General features: G+C 41.5%; 2 protein-coding genes across 8 annotated transcripts in view; both read left to right on the top strand.

The window, feature by feature from the left end:
* The window catches only part of rap1gap2a (RAP1 GTPase activating protein 2a), a 224,941-nt gene that overhangs the window by 79,366 nt on the left and 122,786 nt on the right, over positions 1 to 22,789 (top strand). For 3 of the 5 annotated variants that reach the window (XM_084065181.1, XM_084065180.1, XM_084065187.1), the window contains exon 1: positions 8,708 to 9,042. The exons of the other annotated variants lie outside the window; for them this stretch is intronic. In XM_084065181.1, the coding sequence (XP_083921307.1) occupies positions 8,837 to 9,042 (206 nt within the window). In that variant the 5' untranslated portion in view covers positions 8,708 to 8,836. Of the gene's footprint in view, positions 1 to 8,707; positions 9,043 to 22,789 lie in introns of those variants that run through there. 5 annotated transcript variants of the gene reach the window in all.
* LOC311050936 (uncharacterized protein) lies at positions 16,711 to 22,440 on the top strand. 3 transcript variants are annotated; one of them, XM_084065209.1, is made up of 9 exons: positions 16,711 to 17,460; positions 19,012 to 19,070; positions 19,284 to 19,428; positions 19,646 to 19,756; positions 20,160 to 20,247; positions 20,594 to 20,710; positions 21,350 to 21,472; positions 21,904 to 22,058; positions 22,360 to 22,440. In XM_084065209.1, the coding sequence occupies exons 4-8, from the start codon at positions 19,751 to 19,753 to the stop codon at positions 21,912 to 21,914; spliced, it is 345 nt and encodes a 114-aa protein (XP_083921335.1). In that variant the 5' UTR covers positions 16,711 to 17,460; positions 19,012 to 19,070; positions 19,284 to 19,428; positions 19,646 to 19,750; the 3' UTR covers positions 21,915 to 22,058; positions 22,360 to 22,440. The 3 variants fall into 3 exon arrangements, with proteins under 3 accessions (XP_083921335.1, XP_083921336.1, XP_083921337.1); XM_084065210.1 differs by having other exon boundaries at positions 19,646 to 19,841; XM_084065211.1 differs by lacking the exon at positions 21,350 to 21,472.

Genomic DNA, 22,789 nt, shown 5'->3' with positions numbered 1-22,789 from the left:
GAAAACTCACCCCAAAACACACTCGCCCCCCATTCTATATTCCGTCAATTTGCCTGTAATACCGTCGGATTTGCCCCGGGGCGACTGTGTTTTGGGGCGAGTGTTTTGGTATTCCCCCGTTGTTGTGCCACGATAAACAAGGAAGTGCAGTGGATCAAATAGAATGACTTTTCGGTTATTGCGTTGTCTGTTTCTCACTTCAAATGTTTTCAAAAACATTCTTGAGAGCAACGTTTAGTTGTAAATGACATTGGTTGTTTGTTTACATGGCTGTCATGTTGTATAAAGCATATAACCAAGCAGCGCAGGTTGATATGAGCAGGTGTTCTGAGTCTCTGATTACACAGCGGTCCGTTATAGAGCTCATCGGTCATTATCCAGAAATAATGACCGATGACTGACCAATTAGAATCGAGCATTCAACCAAGCCGTAGCCGTGTAATAACCTGTCTTAATTGTTATGCCAAGTCAGGAAGCAAAGTGCAATTTAGAATACAGGATTTTACTTTCAACATAATACTTCTAGAATGTGGTACAACTACTTTTACTTAAGTTAAAGCTGTGACATGCATCAGTGGGTTAGTGTTAGTGGTTGCACGGATATAATGTTACCGTGTGTGTCACTCTATAGGACTGACACAATGACACACACACACACACACACACACACACACACACACACACACACACACACACACACACACACACACACACACACACACACACACACACACACACACACACACACACACACACACACAGGCATTTGTTTTTAGATGACACTTGAGAGGCTGTGACGTGTGTGTGTGTGTGTGTGTGTGTGTGTGTGTGTGTGTGTGTGTGTGTGTGTGTGTGTGTGTGTGTGTGTGTGTGTGTGTGTGTGTGTGTGTGTGTGTGTGTGTGTGTGTGTGTGTGTGTGTGTGTGTGTGTGTGTGTGTGTGTTCAAGAATGTAACGAGAGGGATGGAGAGACGTAGAGAGAAAGAGATTGAGAGACAGAGAGAGAGCAAGATAGTTGAGAATCACTGAATTATACTTTATTACTGCCCCCCCCAACGCGTCGCATCGCGATGTGTTGTGAGCTTGTAGATCGGCTATTTTCAAATAGCCTATGTATAAAATACGGCTCAAGTGGTTAATGTACGTTTCATAATATCATAATCTGAAAAGTAACTAGTAACTAAATTTTTCAAATAATTGTAGTGGAGTAAAAAGTACAATATTTGCTTCTGAGATGTAGTGGAGTAGAAGTAAAAAGTACAGAAAATGGGAAATACTCCAGTAAAGTCAAAACAAAAAAAGTGTACTTACTTGAGTAAATATACTACAATTAATTTACACCACTGTTAATTGTATTTGGTACAAAAACATTACCCAGTGTTCCTCCAGGGTTGTCACGGTGACGATGTTGATGATGATGATGATGCTTGTTGCTATGGCAGCGTCTTGGTAAACTGTCACCATCATGGTGACAGTTTCCTGGGCTTCAACAATTCCCACGATGCAATTAAGAGGCAGCGAGTCCCAACATGGGGTTGGGGGACCCTCCTCGGGGACCCCCTTATTGCTGTCTTGTTTGGGAGGTGGTCCACAGAATGTGGACAGGTTTAACTCACTCAATCCGAGAACGCATGCGATTTTTTGCTATAAACATTATTTTATACTTTGGCTATTCAAAAATAGCAGATATACAAGCTCATAGCGCGGCACTGAGTGCCGCGCTATGAGCTTGTAGATCTGCTATTTTTTTTAAAAATTGTGTTATGTGCAAATCTTTGAATATATATATATATATATATATATATATATATATATATATATATATATATATTTTTTTTTTTTTTTTTTTTTTTCTTTTTTTTTAGAACAACATTTTTAACTCAAATCTTTGCTTCTTGGGGGGTCCCTGGAAAGACATATTTTACAAATGTTCGCTTTAAAAAATGTTGATTTCAAAGATTGCACAAAGTTTCAATATTTTTCAAAAATAGCAGATCTACGAGCTATCATGTGAGCTTGTATATCTGCTATTCTGGACTAAATGAATGTATGAATAAATAACCCTATGTAGGTCTTTATTAGAGATATAGGGTGTTGGGTGTTGATATAGTTGCTAAGTCTTCCATATGGAGAAAAAAAAAGGCTAGTTTTGATAACAGAGCTCACGTGTTCGTCAAATTTGAAGTGAAATGTTTAAGCTATATTTGTGAGGACTTCAACACTTTAGGGTGGCGAAATAATTGTTTTCAGGATTTTTGTATTTCTTTGCCATTTTTAACCGTAAGCCGAGGGACAGATGGAAGCCACAAAAAAAAGCTGATCTACAAGCTTCACAATATCAACAGACAGACAGACAGACAGACCAAGGGCTAAGGCTTGGATATTTACGATGAGGCCAACACGGAAGCTTATGAATGGCCAGAGTGGCGGTGTCAGAAAGAATTTATTTTAACGCAAGTGAATGGGTTTTTTGACAAACTTTAGACTAGATTTTCTTACTGTAATAAAAATTGTCATAAATTCTATATGCTTCCAGTCGCTAGTTTAAAGTCTCCTTTCAATCATCATGATAAGCGTTTTGCTAAATTATGGTCCTATTTATTTTAAAATTGACGATAAAGTAGGCTATTCTCTAGGAGGGGCGGGATGATTTGATTGACAAGGTACACAACCAATAGCATTCATTCCCCGCCCCCGCTCTTGATTGACAAGCTACCCAACCAATAATGGTCTGGTCTCATTCTGCAGGATATGACGCGATATTGAAAGATGGCGGACCTACAGTCTTGGAACAATCGGCTTCATTTTTGGTCTGTAGAAATCAGGGGAGTGGCTTTGTCCATCTCATTTATACAGTCTATCAGACAGACAGACAGACAGACAGACAGACAGACAGACGGATACAGAGATTTGTAGATTCATAGATATTTATGTACAATAGCCAATCGCAAATGTCATATCAATCATTTGGGATTGAAGTCGATCGGTTGGCTGGTTCTGGAGATAATGTGAGACACACACACACACACACACACACCCACACACACACACACACACACACACACACACACACACACACACACACACACACACACAGACGCACAGACGCACACACGCACACACGCACACACAGTCACACACAGACACACCCACACACACACGGAAACATACACACACACACACACACACACACCGAAACATGTATACACACACACACACGCACGCACGCACGCACGCACGCACACACACACACACTTTTGTATTACTATACTTGTGAGGACATCAACACTTTAGGACAGCCATGTTATGAATAATTGTCATTTTCAACCGTAAGCCTACAGCCGAAAAACAGCAGATCTACAAGCTCACAGCGTGTCGCGCTGCGACGCGTTGTGAGCTTATTAGATCGGCTATATTTCCGTGCATAACACTGGCGCGCAACTAAGTATAAATCATGTTTAACTCTTAATTCCAATCCCTAAACCTAACCTCTAAATGTCTAATCTTAACCTGAATGTTTAGTACCTTCTAATAGTAAACGTATCTCTAATAAACTATAAAACAACCATTTGTCTTGTGAGGACCAGGAGAACGGTCCTCACAATGTATATTTCTTCAAATTCTACTATATTTGGTCCTCGCAAGTATAGTAATACAAGCACGCACGCGCACGCACGCACGCACGCACGCACGCACGCACGCACACACACACACACACTCACACTCACACTCACACACACACACACACACACACACACACACACACACACACACACACACACACACACACACACACACACACACACACACAGTACATACAGTACATACGGATAGACACACGGTTTGTAAAGTAACACCACTGCACACATATGTAAACCTGCTGCTACACGTATGTGAGGTCCTTCTCCAATCATGTCCTCTGAACCCTGGCAGACAGACAGACAGACAGACAGACAGACCCCTGGCAGACAGACTGCATCACAAGCTCTCTGTGAGTCGTTGACTCATAGCGCCGTTGTTGTCATTCGTCACACGGTGGGTAATATAAGTACTCTGTGTGCTACGTTAGGTAGAGACTATAATTTATCTTTTGTCTTTGTGCAGGCTAAGGGCTTTTTGTGTTTATGTCTGTGTCCTTGTCTCTCTGGGGAGAGAAGGTCGTAAACTATTGTTTTAGTTTTTTTTGCCTCGTGGAAACGACACAGCGTTTTAGTTTTAATGTGGTGCTTTAAAAAAAAAGAGGAAATCTGAGCAATTTACGTGCTTAAAGTAACATCCTACTTAAACCTACCTACCAAACCTACCTACCTACATTTCTACATAGAGCATTGGTTCTCAAGCTGGGGTCCGGGGACCCCCAGGGGTCCTTGAGGGAGTTCCAGGGGGTCCCCAGCTAAATGATAGATTAGGCACCAAATGGACCCTTATGTGTCTGTAACTCTGAGAGTGTACAAATGGAACCAAATGGACCCTAACGGGTCCATTTGGTTCCATTTGTACACTCTCAGAGTTACATTGACATAGATTTTACAATACAAATTGCGGTCCAAGTGATAGAAATGCCATTAAATGGGGGTCCGTAGCCCCAATGCATGTCAAATTGGGGGTCCTTGAAATTAAAATGGTTGAGAATCACTGCTAGAGCCGTAAAAAAAATCTTCTCTTATGGGGGTCCCTGACATATCTTTTGAAATGGGGGTCTGCGGGCTAATAAGTGTCAATTTGGGGGTCCTTGACATGAAAAAGTTTGAGAACCACTGACATAGAGTACCTACCTAAACCTGTATACCCACCTATCTACATACGTACCTACCTACCAACCTACTGTACTTAAACCTATACCTACCTATCTACCTTCCTGCCTGCCCACCTAGAATAGAATAGAATAGAATAGAATAGAATAGGAATACAATAGGCTTTTATTTGTCATTGCACACAAATGCATACACAGTTGTCACAACGAAATTACTAGGGAGCTCCCATATACCCGTAGCACACATACAACATACAACACAGAGTATAAAGTGCATGGTGATATTTTAAAGTGCATGAATAGAGACAGAAACCAATAATAAATTATCACAGTCCGGTTGAAATGCATATGAGGGGGGACAGTCAATGTTCATTTAGCAGACGTACTGCGTACGGAAAAAAGCTGTTTTTGAATCTTGAAGTGCTAGCACTGATGGACTGGTATCTCCTCCCTGAGGGGAGGAGATGAAAGAGATGATGTGCAGGGTGTGATTGGTCTGTGATAATGCGCTGGGAGAGGCGGAGGCAACGGGAGGTGAAGACGGAGGTGATAGATGGTAGAGGGGACCCGATGATCCTGCTCGCTGCCTTCACCACCCTCTGCAGGGCCTCCTGCTCTGCCCTTGTGCAGCAGGAGAACCACACAGCCACACAATATGTCAGTATACTCTCTACTGCACAGTGATAAAAGTTAACAAGGAGATTTCGTGGTAAGTCAGCCTGTTTCAGCTTCCTTAAGAAGTATAAGCGTTGTTGTGCTTTGCCGATCATACGAGTGGTGTTGGTGCTCCAGGACAGGGTCTCACTCACACTGAGACCCAGAAACTTGAACTCCGAAACCCTCTCCACTGCCTCGTTGTTGATAAGCAGAGGTGTGTGGTCAGGCCTTGACTTCCTAAAGTCCACTATGATCTCTCTTGTTTTCTTTATATTTAACTCCAGATTGTTTCTGTCACACCAGGCTGTAAGGTCCTTCACTTCACTCCTGTAAGCAGACTCATTGCCATTTGTTATAAGCCCCACAACAGTGGTATCGTCTGCGAACTTTATGATGTAATTTGAGGGGAAAGAAGGGGAACAGTCATGTGTTAGCAGGGTGTATAGTAATGGGCTTAACACACAACCCTGCGGAGCACCAGTGCTGAGAGACAGGGTGGACGAGGTGTAAGGTGTACCCACACTCATGCCTACCTGCCCGGCACCTGCATACTGTACATAGCTAACTACCGGATGTAAGGATAATTCCTTTAACAGGTCCGTTCATGAAAGTCCACCCGGTCTTGTTTCCATTGAGGGCCTGTGAGCAATTAGGGGTTAAGAGTCTTGCTCAGGGACATATTTCATTTCATCGACACATTTGCTGGCCTGGCCTGGAATCGTACAGCCAGGGCCTCTGGCTCCATAGGCGTGCTCACTAACCACTCAGCTATGTCCGCCCCCTGTAACAATACATTTTAAGACATACGATACGTGGACAATATTGGTTCATTCATGGCGATACGATACGATTCAATGATTTAAAATTGATACATATACACCTACCAATCCTACCCACCTACCTAAACAAGTATTTGGTGAAAATAATAGGAATATTCAGATGTGGAGAAACTGGTGAGAGAGAAAGATCTAAACAACCTGCAGGGCTTTTTGTCCATGGATCGCTTTTTCCTGGAATAATGTGTCATAATTCCTCATAAATGTACCTTTAAAATCAAACGGAGAGGAAGGTTCTCCTCTGTTTGTTTGGTTGAGGTCCTGAGTTCCGCTGTTCTTCTCTTCTCTGGCACACACAGCGAGCAATAACCTGAGATAAGACTGTTTGAATTGAGATTTCACTCTGTGTGTGTGCGTGCGTGCGTGCGTGCGTGCGTGCGTGCGTGTGTGTGTGTGTGTGTGTGTGTGTGTGTGTGTGTGTGTGTGTGTGTGTGTGTGTGTGTGTGTGTGTGTGTGTGTGTGTGTGTGTGTGTGTGTGTGTGTGTGCGTGCGTGCGTGCGTGCGTGCGTGCGTGCGTGCGTGCGTGCGCAATCATATATAGATAGAACAAGGTCAGGGAGATTAAGATAAAATTATTAACAGGGGTGTGAAACAAGGGCAGAGAGAGACATACACGCACGTGCACACACGCGCACGTGCGCACACACACACACACACACACACACACACACACACACACACACACACACACACACACACACACACACACACACAGAGAGAGAGAGACACAGAGGGGTAGGGGGAGAGAGAGAGAGAGAGAGAGAGAGAGAGGGGGGCGGTTCTTCCACGACTCCCCAGCCTATGAGACGCAGGCAGGCGTGGCCTGTGAGTCTAGGAGGAGGAGGAAGAGGAGGGATCAGACAGACTGGACAGAGACTAGAGTCAGAGTGAGAGAGAGAGAGAGAGAGAGAGAGAGAGCAGAACAGACACACAGCCGGTGTTCAGCTGCTGTGTCACACAACCAGACACACACACACACACACACACACACACACACACACACACACACACACACACACAGGGCTGCTGTGTCACCCTCAGACAGCGAGGTTCCCAGCAGACAGAGAGAGACAGAGAAAGAGAGAGAGAGAGAGAGAGAGAGAGAGAGAGGTACAGCCGCTCTGTGACAGCAGACAGAGAGAGAGAGAGAGAGAGAGAGAGAGAGGTGGAGGTGCTGTAGACAGAGGTGGACACACACACACACGCACACGCACACACACACACACACGCACACACACACACACACACACACCAGAGACCCAGAGATGCTGCGGTGGAGCCACAGTACAGTCTCAGCGTCTGCAGCAGCAGCAGCAGCAGCAGCTCCCTGCCTCCTCCTCAGTCTCTCCTCACACATGGAGCTCCAGCACTCAGCGCAGGAGAGCAGGAGACACACAGGAGGAGATCTACTGCCTTGAGGAGACGCAGGAATCCACTCTGGATCCAGGAATAACACTAAAACAACCAGGAACAACCCCTGAACGACTCCCGTTTAAGGTTGGCATTATACAGCCAAGGACAACACCTATACTACCAGCTGGATCGGGTACTGGGACGGTGTACTGGTGTGTACGCACACAGTTTAGGGTTTTGGAGGTTATTTCCTCTGGGAAGTTTTTTGGAGGTTATTTCTCTTATCGGACGGCACCCCAGGGCCAGTATAATGACACTGTAAATAACAGTATTAACGGTAGTATAACAGGGTAATAACTAGTTCTGTTAAAACACGTCCCAGGACACAGGACACACAGGACCCAACAAAAGTGTGGGAGCCTTCCAGAACGCTGTTGTCTGGTCACGGTGGTGAAGTTTTTGGAGGTTATTTTCTGTTGTGTAATAACAGTGTAATAGCGGTTCTGTTAACACGGCTCGAGACCTCGAACCTGTGTCTGTTTTTTTTTTTTATGCGGGGCTGTGTGGCTTATTTCAAGGAGGATTTACTTGTGTTTTGGGGGAATATCTTCAGAAGGTTCGGAAACCATACTCTGCAAGTGCACATAATATATACTGTACTTTATATATATATATAGATATATCATAAACTAAACTAAGTGTAGAGTTCTTATGCAGGCTTATATATGTACATTAATAACAGACTCAAACTGTGGAATTCAGCGGTGCTTGTGTAACGTCCCGGGATTCGAACCCGGTGATCTCCCGCGCTGGAAAGCCGACATCTTAACCACTAAGCCAAAGGGAATTCCCTATCGCTCGGGTGGAGACATTAGACTCTCAGGCTCAATCAGGCCGAGGTTGTGAACCCGCTCTGTTACACTTTGGGAAACATCAACCACAACAAACGTTGTTGTAAAACCAAAAACCGAGCCAGTGTAACGCCCAGGATTTGAACCCCGGGGACCTCCCGCGTTGGAAAGCCGACATCTTAACCACTAAGCCGTAGGGATATCCCTATCGCTCGGGGGAGATATTAAGACTTTCAGGCCAATCAGGCGGAGATTGTGAACCACTCTGTTACACCAGGATATAGCTGGGGGATCCCCGGCCGGCTGCCAGGACAGGAGGACCCCCTGTTTCTTCTTCTTCCGACGACCTTGGATAACAGTACAGAAGTCTCGAGGACCACCGCCGCTATGTCTCAGCCCGCCCCGGGGGGCGGCGGCGGGGGCGAAGGGAGAGGAAGGGTCCACAACAAGAAGGCCGGGATCCGGGCGGCCGTCATCCTCATAGGACTCCTGCACAAGTCCCGTAAGAACAAGGAGCGGGAGAGGGAGAAGGAGAAGGAGAGAGAGAGGGAGGAGAAGGAGAGGGGAGGAGGAGGAGAGACGGAGACTGACCGGTAAGAGAAACAGGAGAGAGGAGAAGGAGAGAGAGAGAGAGAGGAGAAGGTGGAGGGGAGAGACGGGTCAGGGAGAGTGACCGGTAATGGGGACGAGCTTTTTCCATCTGTTGTCTGGGGTGGGTGGGTGTGTGTGTGTGTGTGTGGGGGGGGGGGGGGGGGGGGGCAGGACAGTGCCTAGCAGCAGTGGTTTAAGAAGTACTTTATTTTCAGTGGTGGAAGAAGTACTCTGATTTCTTTTTAACTAGAAGTCGCAATACCACGATGTAGAAATACTTTGTTACAAGGATTCACTGTATTCAAAAATGTTGCTGGAGAGTAAAAGTACAAAAGTGTTGGCATGAAAAAAAAGACTTTCAAGTACTAAAGTAAAAGTGCTTATTATGAATGGGCCATATCACACATTATTTCAAATTGTGTCAAAACTGTTTTTCAAAAATAGCTGATCTACAAGCTCTGATCAACACGTTGTGAGCTTGTAGGTCAGCTATTTTCGAAGAAATACATGGTGCCTTATAATTGGTTAATGTATGTTTTGTAGAATAGCGTCAAAAAGACAAAAAAGACAAAGACAAAAAGTCCTCGGGACTTGTTTCCATCGTGGTGCTATGCATTCAATTCATCAACAGCGAGTAGAATAATAACACATTAATTCATGTCAGCAACAAATACAAATAGCTATATTCACAGAGGAGAAAAAGGTAAATCTGCGGAAGATAACAGATGCATTCTCATTGATAGCCAACCCTTGTTTTCTACACTTTAGCAAACTAGGCAAAGTTATGATTGCACGAAGACTCATGTTTTAATGTAATCATGTTCATACTTCACTAATAGTCCTCTGCTACTGCTTCTTTTTGTATTTCCTATTATATTTCTTATTCTATTATGCTTGACTGCTCTTGTGCATTTTGATTGAGCACTGATGCTGTTGATTAGCTGCACATTACCTGCTAGTGTTGATTTTGACAGCACATTTTGATTCAGTTTTAGTCAGTCTTTTGAATAACATTCCATTTAGTTTTAGTCATCTTTTGGTTATCTGAAATGTTTTACTGTTAGTCTAGTTTTAGTTGACTAAATATCATGAGATAGTCGACTAAATCTACAGTTGATTTAGTCGACTAAAATGTATTATGGCGGTGCCGTGATGGCGTCGTAATGGCTGATTTTACACTTGCTTGCATGCTGAAAATAGCCGATCTACAAGCTCACAACGCGTCGCAGCGACACGCGTTGTGAGCTTGTAGATCTGCTATTTTCAGAGCTCAACACCGGAGCGCAACCAAACATAAAATGACTTGTCTTTTAGTTTAATGTTTATTCGGCTTTCAGCATGATCACAGATGTTTAAAAAGACAGGTGCCATTAAAAACACTGAATTATTTTGCTGATTACAATACAAAACTTTGAATCTAAAAAATGCAATTGCCAATCTAAAAATCTAGTAACCTAAAACACAAATCTAAAATCCACTATCATTTAAAAGTCTGCACATATATGGGATTGGTGATTTCTTGTATCTCTCAGTTCGGCAATGTCAATAGTTCTACTGGATCTCTTCTCCACTAGTCCCTCACTAACATTTTAGTCTAGTTTTTATTTGTTGACGAAATTGTCAATATATTTAGTTTTAGTCATCGTAGCTTATTTCTTTTATTTGGTTTTCATCAGTGAAAAAACGTAGTCAACGAACATTTTTCGTCAAGGCTTTAGTGGACAAAATCAACACTGCTACCTGCATATTGTTTAAGCTGCTTTTAGATTATAAGCTGTTGTACCCAAAACATAACTCCTCTTTCCATTACCTCCAGTATTGTATCATTATTGTATACTTTTCATTGTATATTTTTATTCGAAATAAAAATATACCGCTCATCGGTTGGGATATCGCAGCGCGACCGGTGGCAAAAAAAATATTCCGGCGCACGGCCTTTGGCCGCACACCTTACGGCAGGGGTCTTCAACGTTTTCAGCCCAAGGACCCCTTCTCTGAGAAAGAGATGAAGCAGGGACCCCCACTATATATTGCATAAACTTGTGTTGCAGATTAAAGCATTAAGATGCTGGTTTCATGTTATTTTCAGACATTTAACCACTTAAACCGTCAATACTAAGTCAACTTTCACTCTGTACCTCTTTTTCCCCCTCTCTTTGCCGGAAATAGCCGATCTCGCGAGCTTGTAGATCGGCTATTTCCGGCTAAAGTTCCCCTGAGAATAGGGATGCGAGGGTTCAAGTGGTTATTGTAAAACATAAATATTCTATCACACAAAGATTTGGCGGACCCCCTGTAGTAACTCTGAGGACCCCCTAGGGGTCCCGGACCCCCTGTTGAAGACCTCTGCCTTACGGGCCTCTCTATCTGAGATTCCCAGGCTGAATTAGGGGCCCGGCACGGTCCCTGGCGGCAGTGTATGACCCCCTCATTTCAAGGGGGAAGTCTACTGGTAGTTTTCTGAGGGTTTTTTCAGGGCCAGTTTTTGAAAGAAGCCAGTGATTCGAGTAAAAAAGTACTTGAGTAAATGTACTTAGTTCCTTTCTAGCAGCTTGCTAGGCAGACATAGAGAGCACTGTGCTGAACTTTATGGTGTTGTGTTGTCAGAGTAAAAGTACTTGAGTAGATGTACTCAGGGCACTGTGCTGAACTTTATGGTGTTGTGTTGTCAGAGTAAAAGTACTTGAGTAGATGTACTCAGAGCACTGTGCTGAACTTTGTGGTGTTGTGTTGTCAGAGTAAAAGTACTTGAGTAGATGTACTCAGAGCACTGTGCTGAACTTTATGGTGTTGTGCTGTCAGAGTAAAAGTACTTGAGTAGATGTACTCAGAGCACTGTAGTGAACTTTATGGTGTTGTGTTGTCAGATCTTTGTGCTGCCGCCTCCCTTCACGGTTCAATAAGCGTCTAAAAGCAGAAGGTCTTGTTTATTACGGGCCCTTTGTTATTGTGTGTGTGTGTGTGTGTGTGTGTGTGTGTGTGTGTGTGTGTGTGTTGGGGGGTGTGCGTGTGTGTGGGGGTGTGTTAGTGCACGTGTGTGTGTGCTTGCGTGCGTGTCGCTGACAGCTCTGGAGTATCTGGGTCAGAACAAATGACGAGAGAGAGAGAGAGAGAGAGAGAGAGAGAGAGAGAGAGAGAGAGAGAGAGAGAGAGAGAGAGAGAGAGAGAGAGAGAGAGAGAGAGAGAGAGAGAGAGAGAGAGAGAGAGAGAGAGAGAGAGAGAGAGAGAGAGAGAGAGAGAGAGAGAGAGAGAGAGAGAGAGAGAGAGAGAGAGAGAGAGAGAGAGAGAGAGAGAGAGAGAGAGAGCCCTCCTTGCCCGGTCCGTGAGTTTTGGTGGGGGGCCCTCTCTTGGCAGGTTTGTTGTGGTGCCATGTTCTTTTCATTTGATTATGATGGATTTGCTCCTGGGGATCATCAAAGATTTGGATATTTTTTTTATAACCCAACCCTGACTCATTTCACTAATTATATGACTTCTGAAGGTAATTGGTTGCACCAGAACTTTTTAGGGGCTTCATAACAAAGGGGGTGAATACATATGCACATGCCAATTATCAGTTCTTTATTTTTAAAAATCATATTTTTATATATATATTTCTCATTTCATTTCAAAACTAAGACTATTTATCAAATACAATTCTGATTAAAAAACATTTAAATTACAGGTTGTAATGTAACAAAATAGGTAAACAGAATACTTTTGCAAGGCACTGTACAAGCTCGAAATGCGGCTCGAAATGCGTCTCGAAACGTTTGGGTAAAGACCCATAGGGTTGATGTGGGCTCAGCATTACCACGGGTCCAACGCAAAGAGGCCGAGGATTAGAACGATAAAACTGGACAAAAGGACTGAGTTGTTTGCATCTTGAATTTCAAAGCGATGCCATTGAGGCCAAGAAAAGTGCTTCTGATTATCAGTCCTGATAGACTGTGGTATAGACAGACAGGTTATTGTGTGCGTCAGACGTCTGTCTGTCTGTCTGTCTGTCTGTCTGTCTGCTGGGACACGATGAGTCTGCGTGTGCAACAGATGGACCTGGATCTGTCTCTTATCTTTTTAATCTTCATTCTATCATGTCTCCATGTTGCCTCTCCTCCTTCCTCTGTGTCCTGCTGCCCTGCAATTCTACTCCATAGTTTGAATCCATTATGACCTGGAACGCATCTGTGTCACTTTAGATTTCTTTGGCTATTCAAAAATAGCAGATCTACAAGCTCGTAGCGCGGCACTGAGTGCCGCGCTACGAGCTTGTAGATCTGCTATTTTTGAAAAATCGTGAAAAAATATTTTTCATATATTTTTCAAAAAACTGTTAAAATTTAGATTTTTTTAAAGAATCGCCTCAGGTCTTAATGGGTTAAGACCGGGAAAGCATCTGTGTCATTTTATACTTTGGGCTATTCAAAAAATAGCAGATCTGCAAGCTCATAGCTATGAGATTGCAGATCTGCTATTTTTGAATAATCATGAGAATTTGTGCAAATCTTTGAATATAAATATTTTTTTTCAAAGCGAACATTTTTAACTAAAATCTTTGCTTCTAGGGGGTCCCTGGAACAACATATTATGAGGTGGGGGTCTGCGGCCAATTACATATCATTTTGGGGGTCCTTGACATGAACAACTCAACAAGTCTGAGCACCACTTTTTTTTCAAAAAACTGTATATTCAAAGATTTGCACACATTTTCGAGATTTTTCAGAAGTAGCAGATCTATGAGCTTATAGATCTGCTATTTTTTTTTGAGAAATCTCGAAGTATAAAATAATGGTTAAAATCTAAAATGACTCAGATCCCAGATAGCAAAATATGGTTATTCAACGTTGAATTATAGTGGTTAGGGTTGATTTTTGGTTACGATTGAAGACTGATGGTTTTTCAACATTGAATCACTGTTGTATTGCAGTGCAAAATTCAATGATTGAAATGCCAACATTGAATCAGCGTTTAATCTATGGTGCAAATTCAATGATTGTGATGCCAACATTGAATCAGCGTTTTAAATATGGTGCAAATTCAATGATTGAAATGCCAACATTGAATCAGCGTTTAATCTATGGTGCAAATTCAATGATTGAAATGCCAACATTGAATCAGCGTTTTATCTATGGTGCAAATTCAATGATTGAAATGCCAACATTGAATCAGCGTTGAATCTATGGTGCAAATTCAATGATTGAAATGCCAACATTGAATCAGCATTGAATCTATGCTGTTTGCCTTTTTCTTTTCTTTTTTCTTGATGGGGGGAGGGGGGGAGGCACACCCCTCCTCACACCCCCCCTCCCCCCATTTAATGATTGAAATGACAACATTGATTCAACGTTTTATCCATGCAGTTTGCCGTTTTCTTTTCTTTTTTTCTTGTTGGGGGGAGGGGGGGCAACCCCCTCCTCCCCCTCCCCCCTCCTCCCATTTAATTATTGAAATACCAACATTGATTCAATGTTGAATCTACACTGTAAAATCCAATAGCTATCTATACTTAAATAAATATAAGTTAGCTTTACTCATTTGTTACAATACTAGGTTTAATCAAGTAACGTGTACTAAAAAATACAATTTACTTATTGTTATTAAGTAAAGACATCTTTGTTTACTTGCCCAGAATCAGTAACATTTAATTGCACTGTGTTTAGTACACTCTTAAAAATGCTGGGTTATTTCTATAAACACATTGCTGGGTTGATTTGGCTGGGTCATAATTATGGGTTATTTGGGTACTGTAAACTGATGGGTCAAAGGGGTTATTAGGGCTTCAATTGCCTGCCTGGGTTATTTTTAACCCAGAGGTTGCTTTATTCATTTTCCCACTTGTGAATCATTCTGATACCTTCTTTTTGTCACTTCTCACATGAAAACACAAGGTACGTAACCTATATTTTATCACTATATTTGACCTATATTCATATAATGAGGGGGATCATTATAGGGATCTGTATTAATTGTAATATGGTACAATACTGTGCAAAGTATACACTGTAACAAATTTCTGTAATTTCTACAGTAAAAATGTACAGTAATTTACTGTTCTGTCATTTTACAATGTTTAACTGTATTTTGCAATGCATCATGGGAAAAAAATCATTACAGAAACTTGAACATCATCATCATTATCAGTTATTATCATCATTATTAATTGTATCCTTCATCTTCTTGTTTATGCCCCAAAATGACTGAAGAGCTGATCGATAATCCATTGCCCGATTGTTTCGGCGCACCCTAGGGGCCGAGACAATAGTGAAAAAGTGTTTGAAAGGAGTAAAAACTAAATTGGACACCAAATTCTGGGTCAGCGCGTCGCCCCGAACGCGAACATATAACTCCCCTAACACACGGCCTTACCGTTCTCCTTAATTGGCTAAGGTCCAATGTCAAGTTATTATATGCGCAATAAAGCAATATATCTCGATACGATACGTTTTTCGAATCCGCCTTTCGGATATGTTGTACAGCTTGCCAAGACGCACACGTGGATGTCTTGTTTGTCCCGGTACGACACTCCTAAGTTGACCTCCTACACTATCGGAAGGCACATAGAGTCTTAAACCTTAAGACCATACCAAAGGACAAAGTCAGAAAAAAAAATGTGCCGTACTGGGACAAACAAGACATCCACACGTGCGTCTCAGCCAGCTCTACAACATATCCAAAAAGTGGACCCTAAGTCCTTATCGTATTCGAGATATTGAGCGAGATAGCGAAGCCGTAACCATAGCCAATTAAGGGATAATTAAATCATGATTTGATATGAGGGTTTGATGATTTCAAATTTTAGCATTATTTTACATGTAGATTTGGAAAAAAAATATATCGGGGTTATCACGGGCCTGGAACACCCTAAAACCAACCAGAAAGTGGCCTTTTGAGGCACTTCCTGTTTTCCGAGAAAAATATAACTTACATATTTGGAATCAGCGTCATCACATTAGTCTAAAGCCAGAGTATCGAAGAAAAATACAATTTCTAAAAATGTAACGAGGGTTGACCTTTGCAGTCTTTTCGCTGAACTTTGAGCTTTATCAGTGTCTAAAAAAATCAAGGCTGGTGCCAAAAAATCTGGCTTACTCTCAATATGGATGGAGAGAAGTTTTAGATTTTTAAAAAATATCTGGAGCGATTAGTTCCAGATTTTGTGCTCAACAAAATCTGTTTTTTATTCAAAAGTCAACGTCCAATCTTTTTGGTGAGCTTTTGTATTTCCCAAGGTCATAGAAAATCGAGACCTATCCCATTCGATTCAGCGTCCTTTTCTAAGTCTGAAAAAGTTTTTTTTAATTTAAAAATAAAATATTTTAAAAAAATGTGAGAAAAGCTAGACTTTGAACTATTTCAAAAATCTTTAACTTCTTATTAAACAATTCTAGACTATTGTTTAACCTACCATTCAACTCTAAATCATCTAAATAAGAGGGTTGAAGGGTCAAAATAAAATAATGATCATAATAATATGTTTGTGAAAAAAGCTTCAAGTTTATGAAACTTTAACGCTTGTTTAAGCCACTTTTTAAGGGTCATACAAAATCAAAACCTAGCCCATTCAATTCAGCGTCCTCTTCTGAGTCTGAAAACATGTTTTTTAATTAAAACAAAATATTTTAGAAAAATGTGAGAAAAGCTAAACTTTGAACTATTTCAAAAATCTATAACTTCTTATTGCAGATCGGCTATTTTCTTTTTTTCTCTCTTTCTTATATTATTTGACAATTTGGCCAATGTTTGACCAGTTTATAGTATAGTTTGTTGATTACTTGTATTACAGTCTTTTTCTTTGATTTGTTTTCATTTATTTTCTAAGGTATTAAAATTATTACTTAAATTGTCAGGGTCTCGACCCACAGGTTGAGAACCGCAGACATCCTTCATGCACAAGGCGGACAGTGTTGCCAGATTTTGCGATAGAAATAAGCAACCAGGTCTATGGAAATTAGCCCAAAAGAAGCAACTATGACTAATTGAAAATAGCCAATCTACAAGCTCACAACGGGTTGCGATGCGACGCGCTGTGAGCTTGTAGATCTGCTATTTTAAAACAAAACTCTTATCTGGAAGAAAATGTGAAAAATTAGGAATATTTTTGAAACATTTTAATACGAATCTTGTATTGGGGGTCCCCCCTGGCATAACATGTGTTCAGATGGGGGTCCGTTGATTGGATAATAGCCTACATATTAATCTGGGGGTCCTTGACATGAAAATGTTTGAGAACCACCACTGGTTTAAACGACAGTAAGGAAGCAAGCCCAAAAAACTTCACAGAAAAAGAAGCCCAAAGTCGCTTATAATAAGCGGATATGGCAACACTGAAGGCGGAGCTTGTTAGTTTTGAAATCACACCGGAAGGCAGAGGAAACGGCTGTTGGCTGAGAGATTTCTTTTTCAAACCGGGGTGCTTTCGTGTTTACTGTACTAGATAACAGGTAAGTTTAATTAGTTTATGGAATTAAAATGTTATCCAAACACGGTCGTACACGGTTACATGAACTAACACGTTCATGTAACCGTGCACGACCGAGTTTTAGCCATGGTTCACACGACGCTCGTCCTTTCACGAGCCTCATAGCCGGAATTTCAACCTGTTTTTTGCACTTTCAACCCGTACATCAACATAAATATTCATACTTCAACTATAAAGTGCTTACCCCACGGCCACGAATGTTACAATTTTAATCGGGTGTGTCTAAGTACCCGCATCTTCCGTATTGTTGAATAAAATATATTTTAATCCGATCGGTGGCCATTTTCTCATAGTTGTAATGCATGTGTATAATGTAATACACCTCCCAACCGACGGTCGCGTAGTTTAAAGCATACAGAAAACTCGGAGAAAATGGCCACCGATCGGATTAAAATTACTTTTATTGAACAATACAGGAGGTACGGATACTTAGACCCTCCCGATTCAAATTGTAACATCCTTGGCCCTGGGCTAAGTGCTTTATATTTGAAATCTGAACGTTTATGTATGGGTTGTAACAAAAAAAAAAAAAAAAAGACAAATTTGGTAATCCGTTTTTTAACTTAAGTTTTGTTTTGCAGACAGTAGCTAACAAAAGCAGGTAATGTTTATCATCAAAGTGGGCTCCAGGGACCCTCAGGGGTCATTGGGGGGTTTCCATGTGGTTCCCAGCTAAATGAGATTATATAGCATGAAACTCAGTTTAACCACTTAAACCCTATAAATTGCCTATTTGAAAATGGCAGATCCACAAGCTCACAGTGCATGGTGATGCGTTGTGAGGGTGTAGATCAGCTATTAAAAAACAGTATAAACAACATTTGTGGAATATTTTTGAAACACTTTTGTAAATCTTGAGTCCTTAGCCAAGTACATACTAATTAGGGGGTCCTTGACATGAACATGTTTGAGAACCACTGATTTCATTTGTATAACATGAGTTCATTAATCAGTATGCATTGTGAAACACTTTGCCAAGTTCATCAAAAGAACTGGTTATCACACACCTTCAATTAACCCATTAAGACCTGAGGCCGATTCTACAAAATGTCTTCTAAATGTATTTGTTTTTAACTTGTGCTATTATGTCAGTGGTTCTCAAACTTTTTCATGTCAAGGACCCCAAAATGTATATGTATTTGGCCACAGACCCTCATCTCAAAATATTTTGTTCTAGGGACCCCCAGAAACAAAGATTTGAGTTACAAATGTTCGATAAAAATTCAAAGATTTGCACACATTTTCAAGATTTTTCTAAAATAACAGATCTACAAGCTCGTAGCGCAGCACTCGGTGCCACGCTATGAGCTTGTATATCTGCTGTTTTTGAGTAGCCAAAGTGTAAAATAATGCTTTTTAGGTCAAATCTAAAAATGACACAGAATCGAATGCACTTAAAAAGCGCATAACCATTCAGTGTTCAATTCAGGGATTTGAATCGTCATATATTTGTAACAATGATTACTGTCTCATTTCATCGTTCTTTGACAAACTTCTACCATCTATTTAACAGGCCGTCACCAAGAAAGCCCTTGCCTTAATTTGGATGGTACTACAGTTGGCAGTGGCTATGTAAGTCATCAATCAATCAACACAAAAAGGAGAACACTCCATACACACACACACACCTCATACACACACACACACCTAAAAGAAATGTGCTCAAAGTTTTTCCTAGTGCACAGTCACACGCACATTTTTGGATTGCTCCTTAAAATCCCATGTAACCATCTTCATGGTTTACGCCAGGCAAATTTAAGCTGAACCTAATTGTCTCTTTTACAGGCAGCTTGGTACACACCTGGCCGGGGAAAAAAACCTGCTACAGACTTCCTGGAGGAGCGATTGAGGAACACCAGGAAGCGCATGAGAAGGCTGAAACGACCACACCACCAAGAACCAGAGGAACAGACCGTCCCTAGTACACCAGGTAATACTAATAACCAATGTTAATTATCCCCACCAGGCTAGATTGGACAGATGCAAGGGATTATATTTGCGGTCCCATGACTCTTCTGTCCATCATCTTCTAAAAACTAGTCTCAGGCACCGCTGGACCGATTGGCGACTTTTCACACACTCCAAGTAGGCCAGAACCTCAAATACTTGAAATCAGCTATAATGAATCTGTACTTATCATTCAACAGAATCTGATGTGCCTCCTGAAAAACTTATTGAAATGGTTGAATGGATGAAGGTCAATAGGTGTCCAGTGTCCCAGGTTGAGGACTACATGAATCAAACATCTCTACATGGAGGCAAGTGGATTCGCAGCAATGGAACTAAAGGCCTACCGGAAATATTGGCGTATAGTTCCCTAGGCTTGTAGACAATCCTGGCATGGTAATACATTATTTTGCTATTGCAGTTTTGCCTATTTGAATGATACTCTATTTGACTGATACTCTGCAATGCACTACAAGTTTATGTTTAACCACCTAGACCCTACAATATATACTTTGTAGACAGGAGTCCACAGGGTTCTACTTGGTCCACTCCTTTTTTCTCAAACTGTTGTCACACAATGATGTGTTTATCAAATAGCTTATCTACAATACCCTACTGCTTGCATACACTCTTATAAGTAGACTCATAAGTGATTTTATTTTAATTTTCTCATTTTACAATTGTTTATATAATGTTATGTTCTCTTCTGTGTAGACCCAATCCTTCGATCTCCTAATCTCTCCACCTGGTGTGGAGAATTTGATTTGTGGGATTCCTCAAGAGGAAGAACTGCACACTTCAGGTGGGGGTTTCATTTAACATAATGGTTAAATAAACAATAATGAACTGTAACTATGTTTCTTAGCAGGTGCTGAGGTTATGAGTTGGGTCTCTTGGATTCTTTCCTGCTTTCTTCACTGTCCTCTGGTCATAGAGATTCTGAAGGGCAGAGCGCTTAGACCCCAAGGCGGTTACCCTCGGCACAACTTTGGGGTTTCACATAATGATATCTGGGTGGTTTTCTATCAGCTGACATGAAAAGCATTCTCTGACCGGGTCAGCCTGTGACTGAGCACTTGGTGTTCAGATAAAACTTGTATTCTGACCATGTGACATTGGTGTAAAATCACTCCTCTGTGTTTGTATAGGTGCACAACACATGCAGTTTGAGTCAGCCTGGGCCCTGACCAGAATCCCCTCCGCTACCTTCCTGCCAACACGCACTGTGCCCATCTTCATCTGTCTACAAGGACATCCGGGAACAGGTTAGCACCTTTTTACCCACGAATAACAGAGCAACATAAGTTTAGTTGGGAATTAACTGTCCAATTGAACTATCAGGGCGACATATGAAAATATGCTTTAGAGGAATGTCTGGTGCTGTATGCAGTTTGGAACCCAGGATGTAAGGTGATGGAGACCATTACACAAGAGGTGTATATATGGAGCTGACTAATTTGTTTGCTGATTCCATGATGACACATTGAGGTTAGACACTCCATAATTGGGCGTAGCTGCATTTGGAACTCCTTATATCAGGGGTCTTCAACCTTTTCAGGCCAAGGACCCCCTAACTGAGAAAGAGATGAAGAAGGGACCCCCACTATATATTACATAAAATTGTGTTGCAGATTAAAGCTTATCATAGATGTTGGATTCATGTTAATGTGTATTGTCAGACATTTAACGACTTAAACCGTCAATACTTAGTAAACTTTCACTCTGTACTTGGTCTGCTCTTTTTCCCCCTCTTTGCCGAAAATAGCCGATCTACAAGCTCGCAACGCCTCGCGCTGCGAGGCGTTGTGAGCTTGTAGATCGGCCATTTTCGGCTAAAGTTGTCCGTAGAATAGGGATGCTATTGTTCAAGTGGTTTGTATAAAGAAACAATGATCTTATCACAGAGATTTGGCCGACCCCCTGTAGCAACTCTGAAGACCCCCTAGGAGTCCCAGACCCCCTGTTGAAGACCCCTGCCCTGTTATGGCTGACTCATGGTGACATGAGCGTGGCATGGGGGATCTCCTGTAAGCCAATTTTAATATAGGTAATTGTCTGATCACAGTTATGAGAAAAAGCGTTCATCTGTATACATTTATCTATTGAAGAATAGTGAAAATAGCAGATCTACAAGCTCGCAACATCTCGCAAAGTGATGTGTTGTGAACATGTAGGTCGGCTACTCTCACTATTTTTCAACATTTTTAAATGCCTGGCCTGTTCTGGCCATAGTACATAATGGTATTATTGGCCCCGGTCATTGTCAGTCATTTCTTTTTTGTTTACAAAGCCTAAAAGTCGGAACCGAAATGTAATTCGTCCAATGTTTAATGCCAAAACGGTTACATTGTTGATCATAATTATTTGTATGACAATTAACCAAATGTTTTCCTAATTTACACACTTTTTCAAATGTATTTAGTCACTGTATTTTGTTCTGTGGTTTGCTGTGTTGTAGGCTTATGCTGAGTTTAACAGGATCGCCACCACACACCTAGAGACAGACTTCTTTGATGCTCTGGATCGCTATACACCACAATTGGTCACTATCTTAAAGTCCAAGAAAGGTGCCATTAGAGATAAATTATCCGGAATTGTGCAGCAAATTGATGGGTAAGTCTACAACATGCTTCTTATATTTGTAATTATCATGACTAAGTTTATGTACAACCTATTACCCCAAATAGTACTTATGCTTCCCGGCTGTATTACAGAGTGTTAAAGTATTGCTAACTATTGATCGTTGTTGATAACTAAATGCTGTGGATTGTACTATTTTTAAATCACATCTCCAATCAGCAACTGTTCTCTGCGACTGTTCATCAAACATATATTGTGGTGTTTCATGCTGTAACTGTACTGTAACTTGTGATGGTCAGATCTTGAACTTTATTTGTTCATTATCCACTTGTAGAAACCCGACGTGACCGCGCTGGGTAGGCTTGTTCTCCGAGGCCTCCTTCTTCTGCTTGGAGATGACCACAGCAGTTTCTACATCACTGTCTTGGTAAGTTCTCATAGTTACACCTTAAAGGTCCAGTGCAATTACATTTTCGTTAATTTTATTTTGAAGTTTCAGTCTGAAACGGCCTTGCAAACCAATCAGAAGGTTCAATCCCTTCAGGCTATAGCACGGTGGAATCTCACTCACATGGTGTGCAGTGTTTGTAGCCTGCACTCACACGTTGCTCAAGGGAGAGAGAGATGGCCACTATGCAGAATGTTTGTTACCAAGTTGCTTATTTCTAGCCTAAAATGTTTTCAGATACATATTTTACTGTGCTGTTTACCATGAGTAATATACTGTCAAAAACAGTAGGCCAACCAATGTTGATAAAACTTCT

This window comes from Gymnoscopelus microlampas, assembly GCF_963454915.1.
Source record: "Gymnoscopelus microlampas genome assembly, chromosome: 8".
Taxonomy (NCBI): domain Eukaryota; kingdom Metazoa; phylum Chordata; class Actinopteri; order Myctophiformes; family Myctophidae; genus Gymnoscopelus; species Gymnoscopelus microlampas.
The sequence above is the reverse complement of the archived record's forward strand: the minus strand, read 5'-3'. Positions and strand labels throughout refer to the sequence as shown.

Excerpts from the sequence above, each read along its gene's own strand:
- LOC311050936 (XM_084065209.1), top strand. Across the intron at positions 20,248-20,593 it reads GGAAGAACTGCACACTTCAG|GTGCACAACACATGCAGTTT; the intron begins GTGGGGGTTTCA and ends GTGTTTGTATAG. Across the intron at positions 20,711-21,349 it reads ACAAGGACATCCGGGAACAG|AGATTTGGCCGACCCCCTGT; the intron begins GTTAGCACCTTT and ends ATCTTATCACAG.